General features: G+C 47.2%; 2 protein-coding genes across 2 annotated transcripts; both read right to left on the bottom strand.

Moving 5' to 3' along the window:
- Nucleotides 1-1,810: 1,810 nt before the first annotated feature.
- Nucleotides 1,811-16,023, bottom strand: LOC122207638 (zinc finger protein 805-like). Its single transcript, XM_042917748.1, has 3 exons — nucleotides 15,811-16,023; nucleotides 11,452-11,578; nucleotides 1,811-5,095 (listed from the first exon to the last, which is right to left on the bottom strand). Exons 1-3 carry the CDS (start codon nucleotides 15,958-15,960, stop codon nucleotides 4,062-4,064), a joined length of 1,311 nt encoding a protein of 436 aa, XP_042773682.1. The 5' UTR covers nucleotides 15,961-16,023; the 3' UTR covers nucleotides 1,811-4,061.
- An 8,235-nt stretch (nucleotides 16,024-24,258) lies between these two features.
- LOC122208792 (vomeronasal type-1 receptor 1-like) lies at nucleotides 24,259-25,155 on the bottom strand. Its single transcript, XM_042920232.1, is given in 1 exon segment — nucleotides 24,259-25,155. A coding segment is annotated over 1 exon segment (897 nt).
- Between the last annotated feature and the right edge of the window lie 285 nt (nucleotides 25,156-25,440).

Genomic DNA, 25,440 nt, shown 5'->3' with positions numbered 1-25,440 from the left:
GTCACGGCTGGCCCAAAGACACAGAGATGGGTCCCATTCTCCTCCCCTTCCTTCCTCCCTCCGCCAGCCTTCGTGGAAAGAAAGGCCACAGCCTCTACGACATCATCAGAAGTGTCACCCCCACTTCCGCAGGAAATGTCATTCTCCTGTGTTGTTACTGGAGGGGCACAGCCCACACACAAGGCACAGCCTTCTGGGTAATAATTTCTGTCCTGCACACGCCAGTTTAGGATGGCGGTTCCCATTCTCCACGAAGTTGGCAAACAGCCCCACAAGGGATACTGGGAAATAATGCTCTATGGCTCCAAATACAGGGACCAGGCCCAGATTTCTGTGGCCACCTTGGGCGAAGCCCCATCCTGGGATAGCTGTGACAAGAGACTTCTACTTATGTGGCCTTAGGCAAGCCTCCTCAGCCGCCTTCCAGGAAAAAAATATAATTAAAAAACCATACAATAAAATAAGTCCTGGGGATGAAATATGCAGCACGGTGACTATGGTTAACAATACTATATAAAAAATAATGAACAAGTTTTAAATTAGGTGATAAAAAGATAACTTGCTTGCAGCATCATTGTGTACTAACATTAAGTGGTGCTCTAATCCAGTGGCTCCCAAACCAGCAGCATTAGTATCACACGGGCCTGTATTAAAAATGCACCTGCCAGGGCCCCATTGTACCCTCAGTCCATGCCTGAACCTCAGCTCTCAAGAGAGCGCTAAATACTGGAGGGGGGGAGCGGTGTGCAAACTGAAATCACTGAGGCTGGAGAAACTATCCCTGTGGAGGAGCACAAAAGAGAAAACACAACGAAGATATAATCTCTGCCTATATTCCAAGGCCCCTAATAGTTCTATTCTTAAAACCATACACAAAGTAGGGGTGCCTGGATGGTTCAGTCGGTTAAGCGTTCCACTTCTGGTCAGGTCATGGTCTCATGGTTCATGAGTTTGAGCCCCAGGTCAGGCTCTACGCTGACAGTGCTAAGCCTACTTTGGGTTCTCTGTCTCCCTCTCTGCCCCTCTCCCGCTCTCTCTCCGTCTCAAAAACAAACATTTTTTTAAAAGACCATACACAAAGTATACTTGTTGCCAATCACTCCCAGTATAATTATGATTCTAGAACAAAGTGGAAGGACCTCTTCAAGGATGTGCTGAAGAAAAAAAAAACACATGCCAACCTAGATTTCTATATATGGTAAAACTGTCACTAAAGAATACAAAATAATAGTATTTCAAGCCAAAAATGAAGAATTTAATGGAAGATTAACACACATAAAATGAAATCCTAAAGGTTATGTTTAAGAATGTTGGAAAGTAATCTCAGATGAAACACTTGCAATTACAGAAGGGATGAGGACCCAAGAGGGGAACGCATATGCATCTGGCTCGTTACTTGCCTTAAACAAGAATAACATTTCCTTGTGGAGTTAGACTGATAGAGTTAACATGCATAATCTCAACACATATACGGAGATAGAACATGCTAGCTCATCTTCTAAGTCCCTTATATTGCCTGGGAAGACAGAAAAGTATTTATAATTCTGTCATCTACTGTTGTGTTTGTAAATTTTAGCTTAAACAATAACAAACAATATGCTTTTTAAACTAGAATTTTAAAAAAATCTGGATTCTGAGTAATAGTTGTTTTTTTAAAGGATCAGAAAAAGAACAAGGGAGACAAAGCCATAAAATAAGAGGATATATTAATCCCAAATATATCAAATATTACATGAATCATGAAATAAATTAAATTAGTAGTCTTTTTAAAATTTTTTTAAAAACTTTATTTATTTAAGTGATCTCTACACCCAATGTGGGGCTTGAACTCAGGACCCCAGGATCAATATTTGCATGCTCTTCCAACTGAGCCGGCCGGGTGCCCCATTAGTCAGTACTTTTAGATGGTTCAAACCTCCCTTCACAAGGTACTTAATTTTCACCCATAAATTTCAAGTGCAAGTTTTGAATTTCCGTTAAAGCAAAACTAACATTCTGTGGCACCCTCAGCCACCCCATCTCCACCAAGAAAAGAAACCAGAGGGCGAACAATGTCCTGGATTTGGTTGGTGGGGAACCAAGACCTCATGCCGAGGTTCACCAGAATCTATGAACAAGTTTCTTAAGGCCTAAAATCAGCTGAGATGTTCTCGGGACCTGAAGTATATTTTTACCAGCAAATCCCGTCAGCACATCTCCCGATGAGAAAAGAATAGGGTGGCACAAAGGCGTAACACTTTAGTGAAAACAATTTTAACAAACGTGAACATTTAAGAATACCCGCAAAGCTGACACCAGGTACTTCACAACACTATCCTTTAATCTGAACAACCACCCGGTGAAGTGCATCAGTCAACACTCTTGTTTCACAGATACCGAGGCTGAGGCTTATTAGATCACCATTTACAGAGGAGGAAACTGAGAACCCCCCAAATTCCTGAATGGCCCTGAGTCCTGGCCACTGGTAAGAAGCACAGCTGAGAATGGTGCCCATGGAGAGGCAGGCGTCATCACTGCCCTGCACGGCTTCCTGTGCAAATCTATGTACCTAGGGCCCCTCTCCATCAGAGAAAAAAGGTCATGGTAAATTCACCGCTCATGTGACCATCACGGGGACAAGGAGTCCTGCCAGTTTTCTGTCTGAGAAAGGGAGTCTTCAGCTTCACCTGCTCACTCAACACACTAGGTGCTGACTGAAGACCAGAACACGAGGACAGGCCCCATGTCACATTCCATGGATGCAGAGGGCTTCCTCTTGAGGATCAAGGAGGGAAAGTCATTCCTCGGGGCTCGTTCATCATCCCAATTATGCACATGTCCTGTGCGCTCTGCCTCCTAACACATCCTGAGTCATCCTCTCCCCACCAATTCCAATGCCACCATCCTGGGTCAGGCAATGCCAACGAACTCCTGGGTTACACGGTGGCCTCGTCTCTCTCCCACATCAATTCTCCCTTCTTCAGTTCGCTGTCTACACAGCAGCCAAGGGGGAACTCAGAAGCAAGAACATGCCACTGCCGTGGTGAATCCCTTCCTCAGCCTGCCAACACCGCATCCGCCCCTGTTCTTCCATCTCACCGTCCACCACTCATTTCCTCCGGACACACTGGCCTTCAGCTGCTTCCACTAACAAGGCCAGCTCTCCCCTGCCTCAGGGTCTTGGCACATGCTGTTCCCTTTACCAGAACGTTCTTCCTCATCTTCGAACATGGCTGGGGCTCCTCCATTCCTCATGGGTATGCGTGATCTCACCTTTGTATACCGTCTGCTCCTCTGCCCATGCTTCACAGTTTAACATGGATCTCCCCACTTTTGTAACAAGAGGCGTGTGGGGAGATGACATAACCAAGGTCACCCAGATGGCGATGGGTACAGCTCGGAAGTGCTCAAATTCCAGTATCCCGAGGGTCCAAAACCTTCACCACTTGCACCACTCTTCCCAAAGGACATCTGCCCTCCTTGCCGAAGTTTTGACCTTGATCTTCATTGCCACACGGGGACCACAGGCACATTGCTGCCACAGCATCAGAGTGGCCAAACTACACCTCTACACCTCTGTGTTATCACGCGTGTCTCCCTTCTAGACAGCAAGGCCCACGTCTCAGTCACCCATGTATCTCCACGACACCAGGCACCGTGCAGGGTAATGGGCGTGAAGGATAGGGTTCTCGTGACTCCTGCCCATTGCACAGCAGGCCCCTGTGAACACATAAAGTTCCAGGGGGAGATGTGGACAGTGAGGGGAGAGGGCCCTCTGTCCACTGCAAAGCACATCACTTGTGCTTTGGGACAGACAGGCCCAGGCCTCTTTGCAGGCCACGTGACAGCAAAGCACTCTCAGGTGTGGGAAGAAGGTCCCTCTCCTAAGAACCAAGTCGTGTTTGGGAGCCTGGCCTCCAGTCTCTGAAGTGCCAGGGCTCAGCCACAGGTAAAGGTAATGTCGTAGCCCCAGCAGGAGCCGTGCACACGAAGGAGGACACGTACGCAGGGAAGCCTCGGGTACAAACTCTCAGATGCCAAGTAACGCTCTCCCGGTCAAACGATCCGCCACCGTCGTCACTTTAAAAAGGTCTCTTTCGGAACTCAGTGTGAGTTCTCTGATGTTGACTGAGGCCCGTCTTCCGGTAAAAGGCCTTCCCACATCTCTTACACTTATAGGATTTTACTCCGCTGTGGATCTTTTGATGAGTAGCGAGGGTCGAGCGGTAGCCGTAGGTCTTTCCGCACTCGCCGCACTCATAGAGCTTCTCCTGAGAATGACACCTCATGTGTCGAGTTACAGAAAAGCTGTTACAAAAGGCCTTCCCGCACTCTTTGCACTCAAAGGGCTTTTCTCCAGTGTGGGTTCTGTTATGCCGAATAAAATCGGAGTGGCGGGCAAAGGCCTTTCCGCATTCGCTGCACATATACGGCTTCTCTCCGCTGTGAATCCGCCGGTGCTCTGTGAGGTGTGACCTGCGGCTGAAGGTCCTCCTGCACTCGATGCACACAAAGGGCTTCTCCCCAGTGTGAACCCGCTGGTGCTCTGTGAGGTGTGACCTGCGGCTGAAGGCCTTCTCACACCTGATGCACTCATAGAGCTTCTTCTCCGTGTGAACGCCGCAGTGTCCAGTGAGCTCTGCCTTCCTGAGAAAGGCCTTCCCGCACTTTTTGCATGCATAGTGTTTTACTTTAGTGTGAATCCGCTGATGCTGGAGAAGGAAGCGATTCTTCTTAAACCCTTTGCCGCATTCCTTGCACTTGTACGAGTTCTTCCCTCCATGAATCGAGGGGTCTTTCCTTGATCCACGTGATTCGTACTCATGGAGAGCATCTCCTGCAGAGACTTGCTCCTGTAAGTCCTTTGCACACAGATTTTCACCTGTTCCCCAATGACCGCACTCGGGGTTCGTCTCTCCAGGGACAGTCTCCTTGAACGGGACTATCCCTGTCTTCACGGGCCCTCCCTGTTTTTTGGATGGTTCTTGTTCCCTGGCCTCTCCCAGCATGGAAACACCGGAGTCTTCCTGAGTCGGTAACCTGTGGGATAAGCATCCCTCAAACACGGCTGACTGAGAAGCAGAAGGCTCCGTGGTCCTGGTTTTTGCTTCATCACCTGAAGAGAATCCAATACACAAAAGAGGCCCGTTAGCAATGCCAACATAAAGAAACACGATCACCAAGCCAGCGGGAAAACAGTGCCACTGATAACTGTTCGCATCTCTGAAGCTCAGGTTTGTTGTTGTTGTTGTGTGGTTTGTTTTTGTTTTTTGCTGGTCCCTGGATTCTTGACACCCTTAGAGGGACAACCTTGAGGAGAATTTGGGGCAGGGTCCAGAGTGGAATCCCTTTCTCTCTGTCCAGAGGGGAGAGAAACGAAGACACCACAGGCTGTGTTTGTTCTAAGAAAGGACGTCACGTGTTGTTACCAGGAACGCAGGGAAGGAAGGGGACATCTAACACAGTCCAAATGAGAGAGAGAGAATTTGGGAGGTGTCTTGAGATCTGAGTCGTGAAGAAGCAGGAGCCAGCACATATAGAAAGTAAGAGGGCACTGTGCCCAAAAGGAGGCAGAGTGCACAAGGTGCCAAGTCGAGAGAGAGTCCTGATGCCTAGGGAGCTGCAGGGCACGAGGATGGCAGAGATGCGGACGGTGCCACAAACAGGGTGCCGATTCCAGAGTCTGGAGGGCTGAGAGTAAGGGCAGCCATCGCCACTGCCAGGACAGTGCCCACAGGGTTCAAGGTGAGGAACATATTAAATCTTCTGTGTGTGAGGAACAGTGCGGGGACTAAACAATGGAAGAAAGCTAGTAGAGAAATCTGAAACATTTCAAGATATTAAAGAGATCTATACAAATGGAGAAATCAATAACAAAGTTGTAAATTCTCCTCAAATCTATCTTTAAGTTCATTACAATTCCAGATAACATGATTTGCCATGAAACTCAACAAGGTGATTCTAGAATTTCCATGGAAGAGTTAAGGGCCAAGAATATCACTGAAACAAAAATAAGGCGATGGGGCTTGCCCTCCCAGTCCTGGGGTTATGATGAAATTACAGGCCTAAGAAAAACTGGCAACAGGAAGTAATAGCCTCATGAACAGACACAGCTTTCACACTCCGCAGAGATGACACAGCAGGTCACTGGTAACAGTGACAGACAACAAGTGGGGCTAGAAAACTGGTTTCCCACATGCAGAAAAAAGTTATTCCATTTCTACCGCACATCACACACATTATTAGTTCCAGATTAGCAAGCAAAAGAAAATGAGTATGTTTTTGACCTTGGTGTAGGGATATTTCCTAGCGAGACATGAAAAGCAGTAATCACAAAAAAAAAAAAAAAAAAAAAAAAAATTGACCAGAGTAAACAAAATATGAATTTATTTTAATCAAAAGATACTTTAAAGAATATTTTTTAAAAGCTAAACTCCAAGAGAATACAACTGCAGCCCACAGTATGGGTCAAAGATTAGTATCAGGAATATAAAAAAAAAATCTGACAAATCAAAAAGGGAAGAGCAACCATCTTCACAGAAAAATCAGAAAAAAAATCATGAACTGACATTAATAAAAGATACACATGGCCACTAAACAAATGGGGAGTGTCACTCCACTTTCTTAGTAATGAAGGGCTGCAAAACAAAACTACACTGAGATATTTTTTATACTCATTTGACTGACAAAAACTAACGAGGCTGGTAATAGCAAATACTGGAGAGGATGTAGATCCATGGAATCTCTCAGATACTGCTGGCGAAAGTCAAAATTACTATAACCACTTCAGGAAACAACTGGGTGCCACCTTAACGTGCCAAATCCCTAGTCACCCAAAATTCCACTCCCAGGAACGTTATCATGAGAAACTCACACACATCTGCACAAGGACACATGCATAAACATTTTCATGGCAGCATCGTGTGCAAGAGGGAAGAGCTGGGAAAAAGTAAATGTCTAAAAGAACAAATACTTTGTGGAATATTCATGCAAGAGGTTATTTCCCAGGCAAAGAACATGAGTGAACTACAGCTATATATGACATGTAATATATAACATATAAATATATATGTAACATATAATATATAAATATATATTGTAGACAATAACATAATACTGAATAAAAAAGCCAGTCCCAGATGACTACAGAGTACCCTTTCATTTTCTTTTGAGAGAGAGAGAGAGCACACAAGCACACAAGCAAGGGAGGGGCAGAGAGAGGGGGAGAGAGTCTTAGGCTGAATGCCCAGTTCAAGTCAGGCTCAATCTCAGAACTGTGAGATCATAACCTGATCACAAAATCAAGGGTTGGATGCTTAACCGACTGAACCATCCAGGTGCCCTAGAATACCCTTCTGATAAAGTTTAACAAAAGGCCTACACAATATATTGTCCAGGTATGTATACACACATACACACACACAGGTATGATAAAATGATTTTAAAAGTACTGGCTCAAACATTCAGATGACACAGAATTACTGAAAGACACAACATACCAAAACTGAGATAAGAGTAAAGAGAAAATCTGAATCCCCTACATCCACAAGGAAACGGATCTTTTAATGACATAACTTCCCACAGGACAAGTAATGAATAGTAAGTGTGAATTCCGGAAAATGGTGATCTCTGTGCTGGAGGAATGGGGATCAGAGAGAAGCACATCGATTTCAGTGCTATGGTCCTGGGAGTCCCCTCTAAAGTGCATCCCATTACAAAGAGTAATGAGAGGACACCAAGCACTGACGAGAATGTGGGGCAACAGGAACGCACAAACGGGGCTGGTGGTGTGTGGGATGATCAATCATGCTGAAAATTGTTTCATAATTTCTCTTAGAGCTGAATATACACCTATCCCATGTCCAATCCAGTCCAGTCCTGGGTATATGCCTAACAGAACCTCTCACAGCAGTGATGTTCATAACATCCCCACCCCAAAAGAAACAGCCCAGATGTCCATCAACAGGAGAATGGATAGACTGCACTATATAACTACAATGGGATATTACATAGTATGAAAATGTCAATCTCCAAACATTTGCATCCATACGAATGAATCTCACAGACATACTGATGATAAACACAAGAGAGGCAGAAAACATACTGTGAGGCTCCATTTATATCCATTCAAGAAGTGAAACTCACTGATGGTGTTCAGGTATCGGCGGTTACCTTTGTAGGAGGTGACATAGACTAGTAGGACTAGTAGGGCTTACAAGGCACCTCCTAAGGTCTGTATCTTCACCTGAATGGTTACTTGGATTTATTCATGTGCAAAAACTCATCAAGTTAAATCCTTAAGATTCATGCACATCAATATGTATAAATTATACTTCAGAGAAAGAAAGGAAGGGGGGAAGGGAGGGAGGGAGGAAGGAGGGAGGGAGGGAGGAAGGAGGGAGGGAGGGAGGAAGGAGGGAGGGAGGGAGGGAAGGAGGGAGGGAGAGAATGGGATATATGGAAGTTCAGTGTAGACATTTCTCCCTAGAATGCAACATCTCCTCTAAAAAGTTTGTTGTACACATAGTCACACCAATCAGTCAATTCTAGAGCTAAAGAAGGAGCTCCCAAGAAGGCAGGAGAGGGTGTGACCCAGTCCCTGGCGCAGGAGCTGGCCATAGCTGGGGGTGAGACCTCTTCCTGGTGGGGGGCGGTGAGAACAGAGGCTTGAGGCAGCAATCAGATGCAGATGAGTCTGAAAGGGTCGAGAAGCAAGAAGAAGTAAAGTCTTTATTTCTGACATGAGTCTGGCCGTGGGCTGAGCCTCAGTGGCTGAGGGCGTGGTGAAGGCTTAGAATCGGGTGGGCGGCTGGGAGAGCTAGTGCAGAGGACAGCTGGGCAGAGGCACAAGCAGACGGGGGAGACCACAGGTGCGTCAGCAGCGTGCAGATGAGAGAGGACAAGACAGGCGGACCAGGGTGCCAAGGCTGGAGCTTAGGGAGGGTGTGGTGGGGACAGACTCAGGAGATAAGGGCAGTGTAAAAGGGGCAGGACCTGAGGATGGCTGCATGAGGGGTCTGATGGAAACAGGTGCTGAGGAGTTGTTTTCTGGCCTTTTCAACTCAAATGGCAGGGCTGTTCACTAAAACTGATGCCCCCAGGGAGGGCCCAACAAGAAGCTTCCATGGAATTTCTGAGCAGCTGTGTTCTAATGGCTCTGAGTCTGTGGGTCTCACCCTACCTGTATCTCTACAGGGGAGGCCTGGTTCTCACCACAGGTCAGTTCAAACCAGAACTCTGGGGTGAGGCCTGGGCGTCAGGAGTTTTCCAAGCTCCCTGGGTGATTCTGGTGTCCAGGGAGTGACGAAAGTCCTAGTCTCCGTCAACCTGCAAATGGTACCCCCATCATTGGCCATCTGAGAAAGACAGGTGACTTAAGCCGGTCGCTTAGTCAGGAGAGATGACTGCAGGGGGAGGAAAAGGGAGAACAGGGGGTCAGCCTCAGTAACTTGCCACAGTCCACAGGAAGCCAACCTGGGATTTGACCCCAGGCCACCTAGGTCCAAAGCCCAGCCTGCTGAGCACTGCACTGGGGACAAAATGGCTCCTGGGCCTTACGTGGGGCCAGCAGCTGGGAGAAAGTGGGCTGTTCAAGTGGGAGGGGGGATGTGAGTGGGAGGTTTTAACTGTCGGGAGCCAGGGACAGTGGGAGGTGCTGACCCGGTGATTCCCAGACTGGCACGTTGCAGGAATGTAAGGAAACTCACACAGGGACCTGGGTGAATGAGGACATTTACACCGACATCAACCAGCGTCTCCTCTCGGTGTCATTTCACAAAGGAAAGGGCCTTTACCACAGGGGAAACAGGATGGCATTTGACCATTAAGGGCCATCTTTTACATTAAGCTTAACATTTTGGCTTCCTGACAAGCTCCCTGCAATGGTGGTCTTTTCCTTACACGGTGGGGCAGGGGAGCCTGCTGGGGACTGGGAACACTGCAAAGGTTGACCCAGTGGAAGTCACACCAGTAGGTAAATGAGTAAAACATGCACTGGGCTGGATACTTCATACTGTGTATTTCACACATGTTGCACACCCATGCCTGTGCACTAAAATAATATTAGCAATATGACAAGATCACTGAATAACACGTAAGTGTATTAAACTAATCACAATAAATTGTTGGCTCCAAAATCTGATGATTGCCTTTGGGCAAGAGGTCCCCAGCGGGGAGAAAACTGGGTTCAAAGTCAGGCAGCTCTGGGGAAACATCTCACCTCCCAGGGATGTTGTGAGAATTCAATGAATGGAGCAGGGCAAGTGCCCAGAAAAGGCCAGATACGTGTCAGTGCTCAGGGGACATTGGCCATGACAACTCATTACTAATGGCTTCTCTCAAAAGCAAACCACTTTTCATTTCTTGTAAATCAATGTCTTCAAAGGGGATCTCACATTACTCCAGAAAATGGAAAACCTTCCTTGCCATGAATGAAAGGTTACAATCAAAACACAATAAAGAAATCAAAATAACGATAACAGGTCCCAGCGAGCTCAGCAGCCTGCTCGGGGCTACGAGCTGGAGACTATTGCCTCTGCTGAAAATGGACACTGGCAACAGTCGTGACAGGCATGAACGAGTCAGCATTAATAACTCAGCATGAACTGAGACATCTTCCTGATGAGAATCAAGAGGGAAATGGCTTTCTCAGGGTGTGCATCTGTGTCGTCTAAAACTATCTGCCACCCCAGCACAGTATGGCCCACACCAGCAAAGGATGGTCTAGGCCGAAGCAGCTTTTTCATTGAGTTTGTGTTGTTTATAAACGGACAGGCGACACTGAGGGCAAACATCCACTGGGGCCCTGCCTCACTCTCCCCCCTTCTTGGAGAATCAGCCCACGACCATGCTAACATGCTGTGGGGTTACCTGACTCAGACAGCCGGGCCAGTCAGCAACCTCTGGTGGGAATCTCTAACAGGCGCCCCAGGTGGAGCCTGTGCGGGGCACTGGGCTGAGAGGGTGAGGGGAGCGTGGGCTCCAGGGGTTGCTTCCCGCTACACAAACACAAACACCTATGCAGAGAAGGCAGGACACGAACACACAGACAAGAATGGAGATGAGAAATCCAAGGGGCTCACAGAAGAAGAATGAGGTGTCCACTCCCACCAAAAGCTGCTGTGAAAAGACAGTGGTGTGTGCAGACCCACAGAGAGAAGCCAGGACGAGAGCCCCGGGGCCGTGGAACAACCGTGCTTCCTCCCACGTCCTGAACCCATTCTCGGGGCACCCCAATCCCTGGTTCTGCCAGGCACCTCACTTCCATCTGCCAGGGGAACTAGGTTTCCTGCCTAGTGATTCCTGGTGGAGACAAAAGGAGAGTGGGCAGGAGGAGGTGGGCCCAGCACACGGCGGGGCCTGTGGGGAGGACGGCGAGCCACTCGGAGCCCTTCTCCACCAGCCGGGCCTCAGGAGAGAGGAAGGAACCCAGGAGGCTGCAGGCCCCCGCGTGGAGGTGAGGAGAAGCCTTACCCAGCGAGAGCAGGAGCCCACAGGTCTCCCTCATCACCCTCCAGTACAGTGTCCTCTGTGGCAGGTCCAGTAACTCCCACTCCTCCTGGGTGAAGGTCACAACCACGTCCTTGAGAGTCACTGGTGCCTGGAAAGTCACACACAGTAGCGTTAAGTGCACCGGGGCCGTTGGGAGGAATCAAAGCCTATAACTTAGTCACCAGTGAAGGTGCACGGAGACCCAGCCCCGAACTGAGGACTCTGGAGGGCTGAGCTCTGAGCTGGGTGTACGTGGGGGGCAGACACGGCTGACAGAGAAATCTTCAATGGCAGATGCCATGGAGAATGACACAGACAACGGCGTTCCCGTGAGGACCCTGGGGGCAGAAGGTAAGTGGTCTGGGATGTCAGAGGACCGGGGAAATACTCATGAAGACAATTCCAACCCTGAGAACAGAGGTAGCAGCAGCTGGTCCTCCCTGGTCCTCCCCGCATGCCCATCCCTAGCCGAGGGCTTCACGTGCTATGGCAAAGGGATTAAATGTCCTCAGGTCTGGAGCACACTCCGAAGCTTGAATTCAACCTTGAATCACCACTTGCCTGCTGCCTACCTTGCGGACGCCACTTCATTCCTCCGAGCCTCCGTTTCTTCCACCAGTACAAGAACAACTCTCCCACTTTATCAGATTGAGAAGTCGAGAGAAAACATTCATAAAGCCAACACTAGAGTCTCTGGCTCATGACAGCGCTCTGTACATTTTGTTAGTGAGTCACCCTGAGAGTCCCCAGTCTACATAGCAGAGGTGGGATCTGAACCTAGGACCCTCTGGCGAGGGTCCGTGGCAACCCTTACGGCCCTCCATCACTACAGGTGAGGCACTGCCAGGAACTGTTGCTGTTTATCTGCCTCCACCATCCCTGACCATACATCCGCGGACATGGGCAGAAGAATGGAGCCGTCCTCTTCCACCTCACGGGAGGCACCATCCTGGGAGCGGCAGGGCCTGGACCAGCTCCCCACACCGGCTCGGGCCCCCCAGCCGTTCAGACCCCCACAAGATTCCACAGTGAGGTATCGGTCAGTTTTCCCTTCCAGAGTCCTGACGGGATATGTCCCTGAGGCACGAATACCGTGAGAACCAGGGAACCCAAGCGGGTGAGAATAATGCCCTTGTGGCCATAAGAACACAGGCAGCAGTGTCTGACTGGCTGTGATGTCTGTCCTGGGCAAGGGTCAATGACCACGCGTGCTCCCTCCTCGAGACCCATCTTAGCAGGTGGGGGGCACATGGCAATCACAATCTCGGGCCTCCTTGAACAACTCTGTCTTCGCAGCCTCTGTCCACAACGTTCCCTCTGTCTGGGATGGCCCCTCTTGCCTTCCTTGTTTCCAAGCTCACCTGCAGGAGAAATCTCTACCCCCCCTCACACAGATTAATTTAGGTGTCATCCTCAGGCCTCCCCAGCCCACTGTGGTTGGGAACTGGCTCTGGCAGCCAATGCACAATGTGTGAGTTTCAACTACTTAAAAGCTGTGTGACCTTGGGTAGGTAACTTAACGTCTGTGAGCCTCAGGTTCCTCTTCTGTAAAGCAGGGATGATAACAGAACCTAACTCTGAGGAGGTAGGAACTGAATGAGCTGAAACATAACTGTCCCTCAAACCAAATCGAGGGCCCAGTGAAAGTCCGCTATTATCACTGCTTCTTATGATTATTTTTCCTCTTTGCACCTCAAGCACCCTGGAGAATCTCAATCCAACACTCAACTCTGCACAAAAATGCTAGCGCCCGAGCACGTTGACCAGGGGGTACTTTAGCGAGAACCTGAAAGACAAAGAGGTGGCATTTGAGCAGAGGCCTGAGGAATGCACAGGGCTGCCCCGCAGAGCTCTGGAGACAGGATCCAGGGCAGATGGCACTGGCAGGGCAAGGCTGGAAAGTGAGGAAGAGCTGGGCAAGTGGAGGGTGGCATGGCTGCAGGGCAGTGGGATGCAGAAGAAGGGAAGGGAAGACACGTGTGTGCACACAGAGCAGTCGCACTGCACCAGGCCACGGCGGGGGTTCAAACACAGATTCTAAGTGGGATGAAAGCCCATCCGGGAGTCTCGCTCATTTTCCAACCAGCTACTGAGGCCCTGTTCCAGCTATGGCCCCGTCAGAGGCCTGGCGCCACAGCAGCAAACAGGAATCCCAGTTCCCACTGGAGAAAGATCCCAAACTAGAAACTAAATAACTGAGCGAGACGATGCAAATGGCCCTACAGGTTCTGAGGCCAAGAAACAGGTGAAAAGGCTAGAGTGTCAGAAGGAAAGCTAGGGATGGCCTCTCTGAAGACAGGCCACTGGAATGGCTGGAATGAAGGGAGGAGGCCACGCGAACCACAAATGAATATGACAACTCCTAATGGTGACTGGGACTATGATCGGAGTGAATAGAGTCATGTGCCCGAGAGAAACCTGGAGTCTGTCGTGTGTTTACATCTAAACGCACATCACACAGGGTGCCTGGGCGGCTCAGTCAGTTGAGTGTCTGACTTCGGCTTAGATCACAATCTCACAGTTTGTGAGTTTGAGCCCCGCATCGGGCTCTGTGCTGACAGCTCAGAGCCTGGAGCCTGCTTTGGATTCTGTGTCTCCCTTGCTCTCTGTCCCTCCCCTGCTCGCACTCTGTCCCTCTCAAGGATAAATAAGCATTAAAAATTTTAAAGATAAATAAATAAATGCACATCATGCTCCCGCACACTGCCAACACTGAATCTTTAACGCACATACTTTTCACATAAGAGTAAATGTCTTTAGGGACGCCTGGGTGGTTCAGTCGGTTAAGCATCTGACTCTTGATTTCGGCTCAGGTCATGATCTCACAGTTGTGAGATGGGAGTGTTGGCTCTGGCCTGGGGGTGGAGTCTGCTTAAGATTCTCTCTCTCTTTCTCTCTCTCTCTCCCCCCCTCCCCTGTGTACTCTCTTTCTCTCAAAAAAAATTTTTTTTAAATAAAGTATCTTCAACAGAAAAATAAACTTACCACTGTAAGTGGCAAGCCAGCATTGCTTGTAATAAACAGACAGCAACTATAAAGATGAACCCAGTGACCTTCCTGGGTGCCCAGCCTGCCCAAAGGCCCTTTTCATGCCAGCAGGGAAGCAAAATTCCAAAAATACTGCTCCCACTGTGAGTCTTCCCCTAGGTTCTCTCTTCCCCAGTTCTCAGCTGAGATAGGGGAAACCCTGGGGCAGGATTCCGCTGGGGTGAGCCCCGAAGACCATCAGAGAACAAGGGACTCTGCTCCCTGAAAACAGTGTCCAGGGTGATGCTACCTGGGCAGTGTTGGACTGGGGTACACACATCACACACATGCCCTCTGATCCCCTCAAGCCATGAGGAGGCAATGTTGATATTCCCATGGATCCCCAGAGATGGAAGCCAAGAGCACTGACCATACTCCTCGAGGTCATGGCCCTGGGAAAGGCATGGCCATATGACCCCTGAAGTCTCTACACTGCTGCATGAGCTCTTTCCTGAAGCACAGTTCACTCAGACGGTGCAGGGATGGGGGAATTCTGAGAAGCATCATTTCTCTCTCACTTGCCCTGCCATGAGGACAAGGTCAGGGCAAAGGCCTCCTTGGATCCCAGAGATCACAGAAATGAATGGCCACAACCGGCACTTCCTGGGCATTCCCTAGGCGGGCTGTGCCACATTCAGTGCCTCCCACATCTGCCTCCAGGACCCCAGAGGGAAGACCTGCAATGAACCCCATTTCATGGCCAGGGAAGCAGACTATCCCACGGCGGGGCAGGGGCAGAACCTGGAGATGAACCCAGGCGGTAGGCTTTGGAGCTTGTTCTGCACACCACGACACACGCTCTGGCTGGGAGGATGGCTGAGGGTGACGGGGGAAGGCAGTTCCGGGTACTATGTGGGGGGCTGCAGGGAGCCTCCACTCACCCCGAGCCTACTCTCCCCTCCAGAGCTAGAAGAAGCCTATTAAAACTGGACTCCAAATCCTCCGTGGTCCCCACCATGGCCTCAAAAGAGGCCGACTCCTCAGCCTGTTACTCTAGACCCGATTCCCAACCTAGTGCTGTCTGTTCCCACCGGACAGATTGCGCCCTGCTCGGCCTCACCTCCCCGCATCTGCACCTCATGGTGCGTGTGCCCGGGACACCCTTCCACACCTCACTGATTAGCTGACGGAGTGGGGGACCCTTCCACAGGAACCTGGCCTGGCTTCGGGACACCAGGGTGGCCCCCAAACACAATGGCGTAGTTAGGGGAAGCGACGAGACCCAGGACACCACCACCCTGGATGTGGAGGTGCCACAACTGCGTGGTTGGGAGTCCACAGGGCCTGGGGGGGGGGGGGGGGTCACCCACTCACCTGTGCCGGGCCCATCTGCGCCTGTGCAGCCGCCGCGGGACCCTGTTCGTGGATAGTGGGCCGCAGTGGTGGGGAGGCCGCGGGGGGTCCCAAGGGCTCCTGTGACCCATCCCACGCACCCTCAGCCCTGCCTCGGTGCAAAGGGGACATGACGCCTCTCCTCACGCCTCCCAGGTCCCGCGGTCTCAAGCCCGCCGAGACTCCCGGAGCTGCGACCCGGTGCACAGACGCATAAGCACCTAGGACGACGCCCACGAGGACGGCGCCTTGGGTCTCGCGTGACGTGGAATCCCCGCCCCGCGCTGCCATTGGCCCAGCGCTACCGCCTCTTGGCGCTGAGCCTGCCGGGCAATATGGTTCCCGCAGCTCTGCCTGCTGCCTCAAGGGGCGCCCTTCTGGAAATCTCAAAGGACCAGCGGAGCCTGCGTGAAGGCCTCTGGGAAATGATGTCACCAGACGCTGGGGGAGGGGCGCGGTTTCTTCCCTTCTGAACCCGCTCCCGCGCGGTTTCTGCAGCGTGGCTTCTGCGATCAGGAGAAATGCTCGCGCCCGTGGTTTCATGTGTGCCCAAAGGCTGGGCTCCTGAAGGGACACACCAGACCGTGGTATTACTCAGAAAGGGAGTCTGCCGCTCAATTAGCCTTAAGTCACATGACCAGGGCGCTGTCTCCTTTTCCCTCGGGAAACAGTGTTTTCCCTGCCGGTAAACTCGCGGATTGTATCCATATCCGATCCAGCCACAGCACTGTCTCATCACTGGGGTGTTTCTTAATCCACATTCCAAGACATATCCCATTTCTTTCCTACTGTGAAACCTGAGATCTATGTGAAATGAAGAGATATTTGCCAAATTTCATTTTCTGCTGGGACGGTGACTATAGTGGTCATGGCCAGAGAGTGTGTAGAGAGTGGCCATCTGGGGACACCTGGGTGGCTCGGTCAGTTGAGCTTCCGACTCCTGATTTGGGCTCAGATCATGATCTCACCGTCATCCGATCGAGCCCCACATTGGACTCCTTGCTGAGCTGGAGCCAGTTTGGGATTCTTTCTCTCCCTCTCCTCTGCCCCCACCCGGCCACTCTTCTGCACATGCCTCTGAGCGCTCTCGCTCTCTCTCGCTCTCTCTCTCTCTCTCTCTCAAAAAAAAAAAAAAAAGAAGAAGAAGCCATCTGAACCCCGAGATAAATGTTTGATCTCAGTCTGTTTGCTGTAATTGCAGTGATAGTATCTGCCAGGGAGATTGACATTACTTCTGAAAACTATTTGTGAAAAGTAAATTCCTCCCTGTCAGTTTTCATCTGCTAGCAAGATTATGCACTATGTTACTAATTACCTCATGCTATGCATTAACACTTGTTCAATAAAAACTCACTTTGAGAAGGCGCATTGTGGTTTCATTATATGGCATCTATATTACTGAGGAGCTGCACATGATTGTGGTTAATGTCCTCAGATCAGGATGTGGCTTCTCCTCCACCAGTCAGCTTATATGTGTCATGCTTAATCAAGGATGACTCAGGGGTTGTGTCCCAGCTGGAAGGATGGATTTGTCACTAAGATGGGAAGGGGTGGTGGTAGGCAGATGAAAGAGCTTGGAAACATGAGGATCTCACTTTTGAACATATTTTGTTTTATTAGAATCTATTAAACCTCCAAGTGAGGCAGACTGTGGACATTTCAACATAGAACTCTAATTATTTTGTAAAAAAAAAAAAAAAAAGTCAGCATTTTTTAAATTCACTGGTAGACTGACTTCTAGAATGTCCATAGCTCATGACTTCTTGGCCTTTTGGCTAAGATCCAGTGTAGAATGTCCATAGCTCTACAATCCAGACTCCCCCACAGAAGAAGAAATTAATTTTCAGAAATAACACAAAGTAAAATGTGTCACACATGGATTTATGCAGTTACAGGTAATTCCAATGTTTAAGAAAAAGTAAACACAGAAGTAGTTGAAAGCTGGAGAGTATTTAAAGACTGCTTGACCTGGAGTAACAAAAGGTCTGCACCTATGTTTCAAAGTAGGACCACCTACTTTGAGTGTAACATTTACACTCCACCAGGATCAGGCTGGCAGATTTCAGATGAAGCCACATCCTTGTGTGGCTCCTTTTCCTTGCCTCATTCTCTGCCCTTCCATTTTTCCTGATAGTTTCTTCTCAATAAATCTCATGTCGTTGAACCCTGTGCCAGTTTCTGCTTCTACAAAACCCAACCTCAGATAGGATGCATTTGGTCAAAACCTAAAATATTAAACATGTGAAACATATCCAGGATGTTAATGTTTCTTTTCCATAATAAGATGAGCAAAGGAGAGCAAGAAGAATTGCTTAGATGTGTCCTGAGGGTGAGAATGTGACGGTGAATCTCTTTGTGGGGTGGGGGGGAAGGGGTGTCCTTCCCTAGTCAATACCTGATGAGCATGGGACGTGGTGTTCTCTGCTGTGTGACTTTATGTCTGGGATGGATCTCAAATCCTTAGTAAAACAAATTTTTTGGTAACAGCGAAAGGATTAGGGAAGAAACAAACGCCCAATGATTTGTAAAATCTAAATAGATAGAACATAAATTGTGAAAGTTAGTAGTATTTTCTTGAATTATACTGAAAGATGGTTTTTTTATTATGTATGTATGTATGTATTTATTTTTTTTATGTACACATAATCAAAATGAGTCATTTTATTAAATTTATTTTAAGTTTATGTATTTATTGTGAGAAAAGAAGAGAGCAGGGAGGGGCAGAGAGAGAGGGAGAGAGAGAGAATCCCAAGCAGGCTCTGCACTGCCACCACAGAGCCCGAGGTGGAGCTCAAACCCACGAACCTCGAGACAATGACCTGAGCTGAAACCAAGAGTCAGATGCTTAACTGACTGAGCCACCCAGGCGCCCCGAAAATGAGTGATTTAGAGCATATTTTATCCAATTAAAACTCCTTTGCGGGTGCCTGGGTGGCTCAGTCAGTTAAGTGTCTGAGTTCGGATCAGGTCATAAGCTTATGGTTCATGAGTTTGAGCCCCACATTGGGCTGTCTGCTATCAGTGCACGGCCCATTTTGGATCTTCTGTCTTCCTCTCTCTGCCTCTCCCCCACTTGCATGAGCCCTCTCTCTCAAAAATAAACATTAAAAAAAATCTTTTGCATCAGAGTAACAATTTATTATTTATACAAACAATAACTATTGTTTACATAAATAATATTCATTTTTATTTATTAAAAATTTACTATTTTCTTAAACCTTCAAATAATTCTATCATGTAAATCAGCTTATCTCTCAAATTATTTACAACATAGGTAGTTAGTTAATCCAAGGAGACTTCAATTCTTTTATGGTAATATTAATGCTGAAATGGCAATTATTTCACTCTTATTTTAAGTTTATTTATTTTGAGAGAGAAAGTGAGCACACAACTGGGGGAGGGGCAGAGAGAGAGAGAGAGAGAAAAGGAGAGAGAGAGAATCCCAAGCAGGTTCCACAATGCTAGCACAGAGCCCTATGTGGGGCTCGAACCCATGAACCTCGAGACATTACCTGAGCTGAAGTTGGACATTTAACAGACTGAGCCACCTAGGTGTCCCTCACTCTTATTTTTTTTTTAATCTTTATTTATTTTTGAAAGAGAAAGAGAGAGAGACGGAGAGAACGAGTGGGGGAGGGGCAGACAGAGACAGGGGACAGAGGATCCGAAGCCAATTCTGTGCTGACAGCAGCAGCCCAATGCAGGGCTTGAACTCAAACCGAGAGATCATGACCTGAGCCGAAGTTAGACCCTCAACCCACTAAGCCACCCAAGCGCTCCTTCACTCTTATTTTTATTTGGATTGCTTCATTATCCCGCAATAGCCAAACTGAAAACAGTTAATCCTTCCAGATTTGATGTCTGGGTGTTTTGAGTTTAACAAGTCATTAGGTCATGGTTTTCATTCCATTCAGGTAGCTGAATGGACAGATTTGTGCTGAATGGCAGCTTACATCCTCCCATTAATATGTTTCTTCTAGGCAGGGGCACCTGGGTGGCTCGGTCAGTTAAGCGTCTGACTTTGGCTCAGGTCATGATCTCATGGCTGGTGAGTTTGAGCCCCACATTGGGCTCTGTGCTGACTACTTGGAGCCTGGAGCCTGCTGCAGATTCTGTGTCTCTCGCTCGCTTTCTCTCTTTGCTCCTGTCCTGCTCACGCTCTGTCTCTCTCTCTCAAAAATAAATAAACATTAAAATTTTTTTTTAATTTTTTTTTTAACATTTATTTATTTTTGAGACAGAGAGAGACAGAGCATGAACAGGGGAGGGTCAGAGAGAGGGAGACACAGAATCTGAAACAGGCTCCAGGCTCTGAGCTGTCAGCACAGAGCCCGATGCGGGGCTCGAACTCACAGCCCTCACGGACCGTGAGATCATGACCTGAGCTGAAGTTGGCCGCCTAACCGACTGAGCCACCCAGGCGCCCCTAAAAATTTTTTAAAATATTTTTATTCTAGGCAGGATTGCCAGATCTCAAATGGTTGTGTCCCACCCTAGATAGTTCTTTAATTTTGGCATCTCCTTCTAGGGCAGGTGTTCTCAAACTTTAGGGACACATCAGAATCACTGAAGAAGTAGGAAAGAACGCAGAAGCCCCTAGGCCATTGAGTGAAGAAAGGATCTAAGCATTTGTGTTGACAGCAAGTTGCCTAAATCATTTTGAAATGACATGGTTTGAGTACCTCGGCTCTGTGAGGATTACAAAGTAAGAATGAGGATTAAATGAGTGAAAACACATAGAGTTTTTAAAACAGTACCTGAAGTTTCTGAAAGTCCTTATTGCTGTTAACGCAGTAATAGAATACTCTGAAGGTGGTTACAAATAGGAAAGAGCTCTATAGATTGTCAGCTTGCAGCCTGTATTTCCCAGAAGGCTTATTGCAAGTCCAAAAGAAAGCACAGGGTGGAGGATGAAACCTCTAACCCAGGTAAAGGAAGGAAGGAAGTCTTACTTCTTGAAGCAGCAAGGTACCACCCTAGAGTGTCTCCTGGAGACAGGGAGATTCTTTTATAAAGTGAAGTCACAGACAAGGATGAACTTCTATCATCAGTCCAACTTCCTCTATAGACAGTGATTCCATTTCCTGTCGGGTACTTGAGTTCCTAGCGTTAGAAACATGCTGAATGAGGGGCACCGGGTGGCTCACACTGTTAAGTGCCTGACTTTGGTTCAGGTCATGATCTCGTGATTTGTGAGTTCCAGCCCCGCATCGGGCTCTGTGTTGTCTCTCTCTGCTTCTTCCCCACTCGCACTCTTGTCTCTGTCTCTCTCTCTCTAAAAAATAAACACTAAAAAAAAAAAAAAAAAGATAGAAAGAAATATGCCAAATGGGAGAGAGCTGAATTTCTGAGGCTTGGAAAGGAACTTCAGGACTACAAAAGTGGTTTGCATTGCATTGCCAGGAATACATAGTTTCATTGTTGACTAGACACCCAATTACAGTCATCAATTGTGAAGTGACACCGTATGAAAGAGTTCAAAACCAGCCTGACTCCTGAAGGTCAGTGGAGAGAATGTCAGATATCCTGAATATACGTCTTTCTACCTCACACGTTCTCCATCTGCCCCTTTCCTTTCTTCTTCTTTTTTAAAAAATGTTTATTTATTTATTTTTGAAAGAGAGAGAGAGAGAGAGAGAGAGAGAGAGCACAAGCAGGGGAGGGGCAGAGAGAGAGAGAGGGAAACACAGAATCCAAAGCATCCTCCAGCTCTGAGCTGTCAGTACAGAGTCCGATGCAGGGCTCGAACCCACAAACTGTGAGATCATGACCTGAGCTGGAGTCGGACACTTAACCGACAGAGCCACCCAGGCGCCCCTCTCCATCTGCCCCTTTCTTTTCTTAAGGACCCAGTTCTGGCGTCCAGCCTGCCCAAAAGTCCCAAACCCACAAGATAATTTCCAAGCCCAGGGTGATATACTTGGCTGTTGTTGGCCAAGGATAGCCACTGATAAAAGAGAAGTCAACACTTAATCCTATGACCACCTCTGACCCCCTAAATTCCCACAGTTGACTCCATTCCTTTCATGTGGTCTTTGATTTCCTTGATTCTTCCCTTGACCCTTCCCCTATTGGCTGAGCACTGACTGACCATCACAGCTTTGATGTGATGTGTGAGGAGAGGGTTGGGAAAAAGAAGAAAGACTCAGGGCCACGGTTACTTCCTCAGTGGAAGCTGCTGGAGGTGGGAGTATTTGGCCCCACCGGCAGAGATCCTATGTGGTCCATGGATACTGATTAGTCAGTTCCACAAGGGGAATTCAGAGAAAAATTTTGCTCAGCAGGAGGTCAAGCAGAGGGGAGTTAAGAGAGACCTTGCACAATATTTGTAGTTACATTATAATCTTCTGGGAAGAGTCTTCATCCGTTGTAGATAGCGTTCCTTCCCTGGATTCAGGGAGGGGGCGGGGGAAGCAGAGTAGTGTATCAGTATGAATATTCACTTTCACTGTGTATATATATGAGTCAATTCAAAATAGTCATAGAAATATCATTTTAATTTATCACTTACAAAATTAAATTTATGAAATCACTAGTATAATAAAAATAGATGATAGAACTAGAACAAAAAAGCAACACACTAAGAGAAAGGAGAAAGGGAAGAACTGGGAATCACAGGGAAAATAAAACGATTTTGTTTGTTTGTTTGTTTGTTTGTTTATTTATTTATTTATTTATTTATTTATTTATTTATTTATAAAGGTTCATTTGAGAGGGAGAGAGAGAGAGTGGAAGGGACAGAGAGAAAGGGGAACAGAGAGAATCCCAAGCAGGCTCGGTTCCATCAGCATAGAGCCCGATGCAGGGCTCGAACCCATGAGAACTGCGAGATCATGACCTGAGGCAAAGTTAGACACTTAACCCACCAAGCCATCCAGACGCCACCATAAAATGATTTTAAGTAAGAGACAGTAAGTATATCAATAGATATACGGCAGATTTCTTCCATCAATTTCTTTTCATCGTCGTCTTATAGATTTCAGTGCACAGGTCTTTCACCTCCTTGGTTAAATTTATTCTTAGGTATTTTATTCTTTTTGATACAATTTAAACTGTAATACTATTTAAAGAACTATTAGGGGCACCTGGGTGGCGCAGGCGGTTAAGCGTCCGACTTCAGCCAGGTCACGATCTCACGGTCCGTGAGTTCGAGCCCCGCGTCGGGCTCTGGGCTGATGGCTCGGAGCCTGGAGCCTGTTTCCGATTCTGTGTCTCCCTCTCTCTCTGTCCCTCCCCCGTTCATGCTCTGTCTCTCTCTGTCCCAAAAATAAAATAAACGTTGAAAAAAAAAAAATTAAAAAAAAAAAAAAAAAGAACTATTAAATTTAAAATTAAATAATGTATTAATAATTTCAAATAAGGAGAACTGATATTTTTACCAAGTTTGAACACCTTAACTGACCTGTCATTTTTTAAAAAACAAATGTTCGGCTGTCTTGGCCTGTCCTACATGCTTACTCTGAACCCTCCGTCACCATCCTTTCTTATTTCATAGTCTGCTTCTTTCCTCACCACTTGACAATCTAAACACACAGGATTTCTCCCAGTCCTTTGAGGCTCCACGGGATCCTTTCAGGCGATTTTCTTTCTGTAAGAAAGAACTGGACTGGACCCAATTATGTTTCCAAAATATGTTTAAAGAATACTTTAAAGAATGTTTAAATACTTCCATGTATTTTCATAAGACCCAAGGTGAGAGATTTCCCCAAATTCCTTAAACTTAGAAATGTCCTTCATTTACACTATTTCAAAATTCTCTGCACTTCTCTGAAGATCCTAAAACAGAGAGAGTAATATTTGTATACTTAAGTATGTGATGTTCATTTTTACCTCTATTATAAGTCCACGGGCTATTACTGGCCTTGTTTGCCATGACATTGTCTATCACACAATAGTTAATAAAATGCTAACAAATGTTTATATATTTTTTAATGTGTTTTTTTTTTTTTTTGAGAGAGAGTGAGAGACAGAGCTCAAGCAGGGGAGGGGCAGAGAGTAATATTTGTATACTTAAGTATGTGATGTTCATTTTTACCTCTATTATAAGACCATGGCCTATTACTGGCCTTGTTTGCCATGACATTGTCTATCACACAATATTTAATAAAATGCTAACAAATGTTTATATATTTTTGAATGTTTTTTTTTTTTTTTTTTTTTTTTGAGAGAGAGTGAGAGACAGAGCTCAAGCAGGGGAGGGGCAGAGAGAGAAGGAGACACAGAATTTGAGAAGCAGGCTCCAGGCTCAGAGCGTCAGCACAGAGCCCAATGCGGGGCTCGAACTCACGGACCGTGAGATCATGACTTGAGCCAAAGTTGCACGTTTAACCGACTGAGCCACCCAGGCACCCCAAGGTTAACAAATGTGCAAATAAATGATTAAATCCCATTAGAAATCTCATAGCATTGAAGCCAGATTGGGACAACAATTCACCTTGCCCTACAGACAAAGCAGAATTGAGAGACTCAAGTGTCACTGACCATGAGCACAAAGGGGCTGAACGCTGGAAAACACGAGGAGACAAACCCAGTGCTGTTCACCATCCACTGGCCTGGATTTGCAACCAGAGTCATCCAAACAGTTAAAATAGCATAGATCGAATAAAGGGTAACCAAGAAACTCACCAGGACCAAGATGGTGTGTGTGGCTCTGGCCTCGTGGGAAGATCTGGGGGAAAGGCTGTTGCTGTGAATGTGTTGGACTTGCTGCTTGTGCTTGAGCAGGACAAAGACCATGGAGCCACTGACCCAGACCATGAAGCTCAAACCCATATAAAAATATATGACTGCAAATAATACGTTAAATCTCCCTACCTCATTCCAGGAACTTTATCCATTTCTCGTCACACTAAGGTTTTTGTTATTGGATGGACCGTTTACTATTAGAGGAATAAATGAATTTATCCAGAGATGTAGGGTCCAGCAGAGGAAACAGCAGAAGCCAAGGAACTTTGGGGATCTAATCTTGAGCTCCACCCACCTACACATACTAGGGTTCAGCTTAATAGCCTGGAAGTCATTGAGGAGACATATAGTGCTGGAGGAAACCCCTGTGCTCACTCTGTGATAATAAAAGACAAGTTTATATGCAGCAGCATCCAGGAAATTTTGGGATCCAAAAGCCACCATTGTTTGAGGGATCCGTTTGGAGAAAAGGATGATGGAGTTGGCTAGGACCAGTTGGTTGAAAATCAGGTCTGTGGGTCTCAATTTGTGTCCAGTGAGCAAAGAGAAGGTATAAAGACCAAGGAGGGATGAATTTCCTAGGATCCCATCCGCAGTCTGAGTGAGGAAGATAATCCCCAGTTCCAATGTGCCAACACCCATTGCATCAATATCTAGGGATGGATCTTAATTGAAGTCAGAAGAATGAGAGCAAAAACAGTAGCAATAAATGCCTTGCCAACACTATGCAGAGTACTTTTCACCACTTATCTTAAAACTTATTTCTCACTTTAAGTGGGTATTAACATTTTATGCTTCGTGTGTATGTGTGTGTGCGCGCATCAGCATGCAATTAACTGATGAACTAGATTAGAAATAGCCTCTTGTAATCATCAAACTTGCTAAGAGATTCTAACTTAATTATTCTAATGACTAAAATGAGAGAAT

Source organism: Panthera leo, chromosome E2 (assembly GCF_018350215.1).
Source record: "Panthera leo isolate Ple1 chromosome E2, P.leo_Ple1_pat1.1, whole genome shotgun sequence".
Classification (NCBI taxonomy): Eukaryota; Metazoa; Chordata; class Mammalia; order Carnivora; family Felidae; genus Panthera; species Panthera leo.
This window is presented reverse-complemented; position numbering and strand designations above follow the sequence as displayed.

Bases quoted from the DNA above. Each gene is read 5' to 3' on its own strand.
- LOC122207638 (XM_042917748.1), bottom strand. From the start codon at position 15,960: ATGTCCCCTTTGCACCGAGGCAGGGCTGAGGGTGCGTGGGATGGGTCA. The intron at 11,579-15,810 runs GTGAGTGGGTGA...GTGACTTTCCAG, and splicing joins CGCAGATGGGCCCGGCACAG to GCACCAGTGACTCTCAAGGA. The intron at 5,096-11,451 runs GTAAGGCTTCTC...GATTCTCTTCAG, and splicing joins TGGGCTCCTGCTCTCGCTGG to GTGATGAAGCAAAAACCAGG.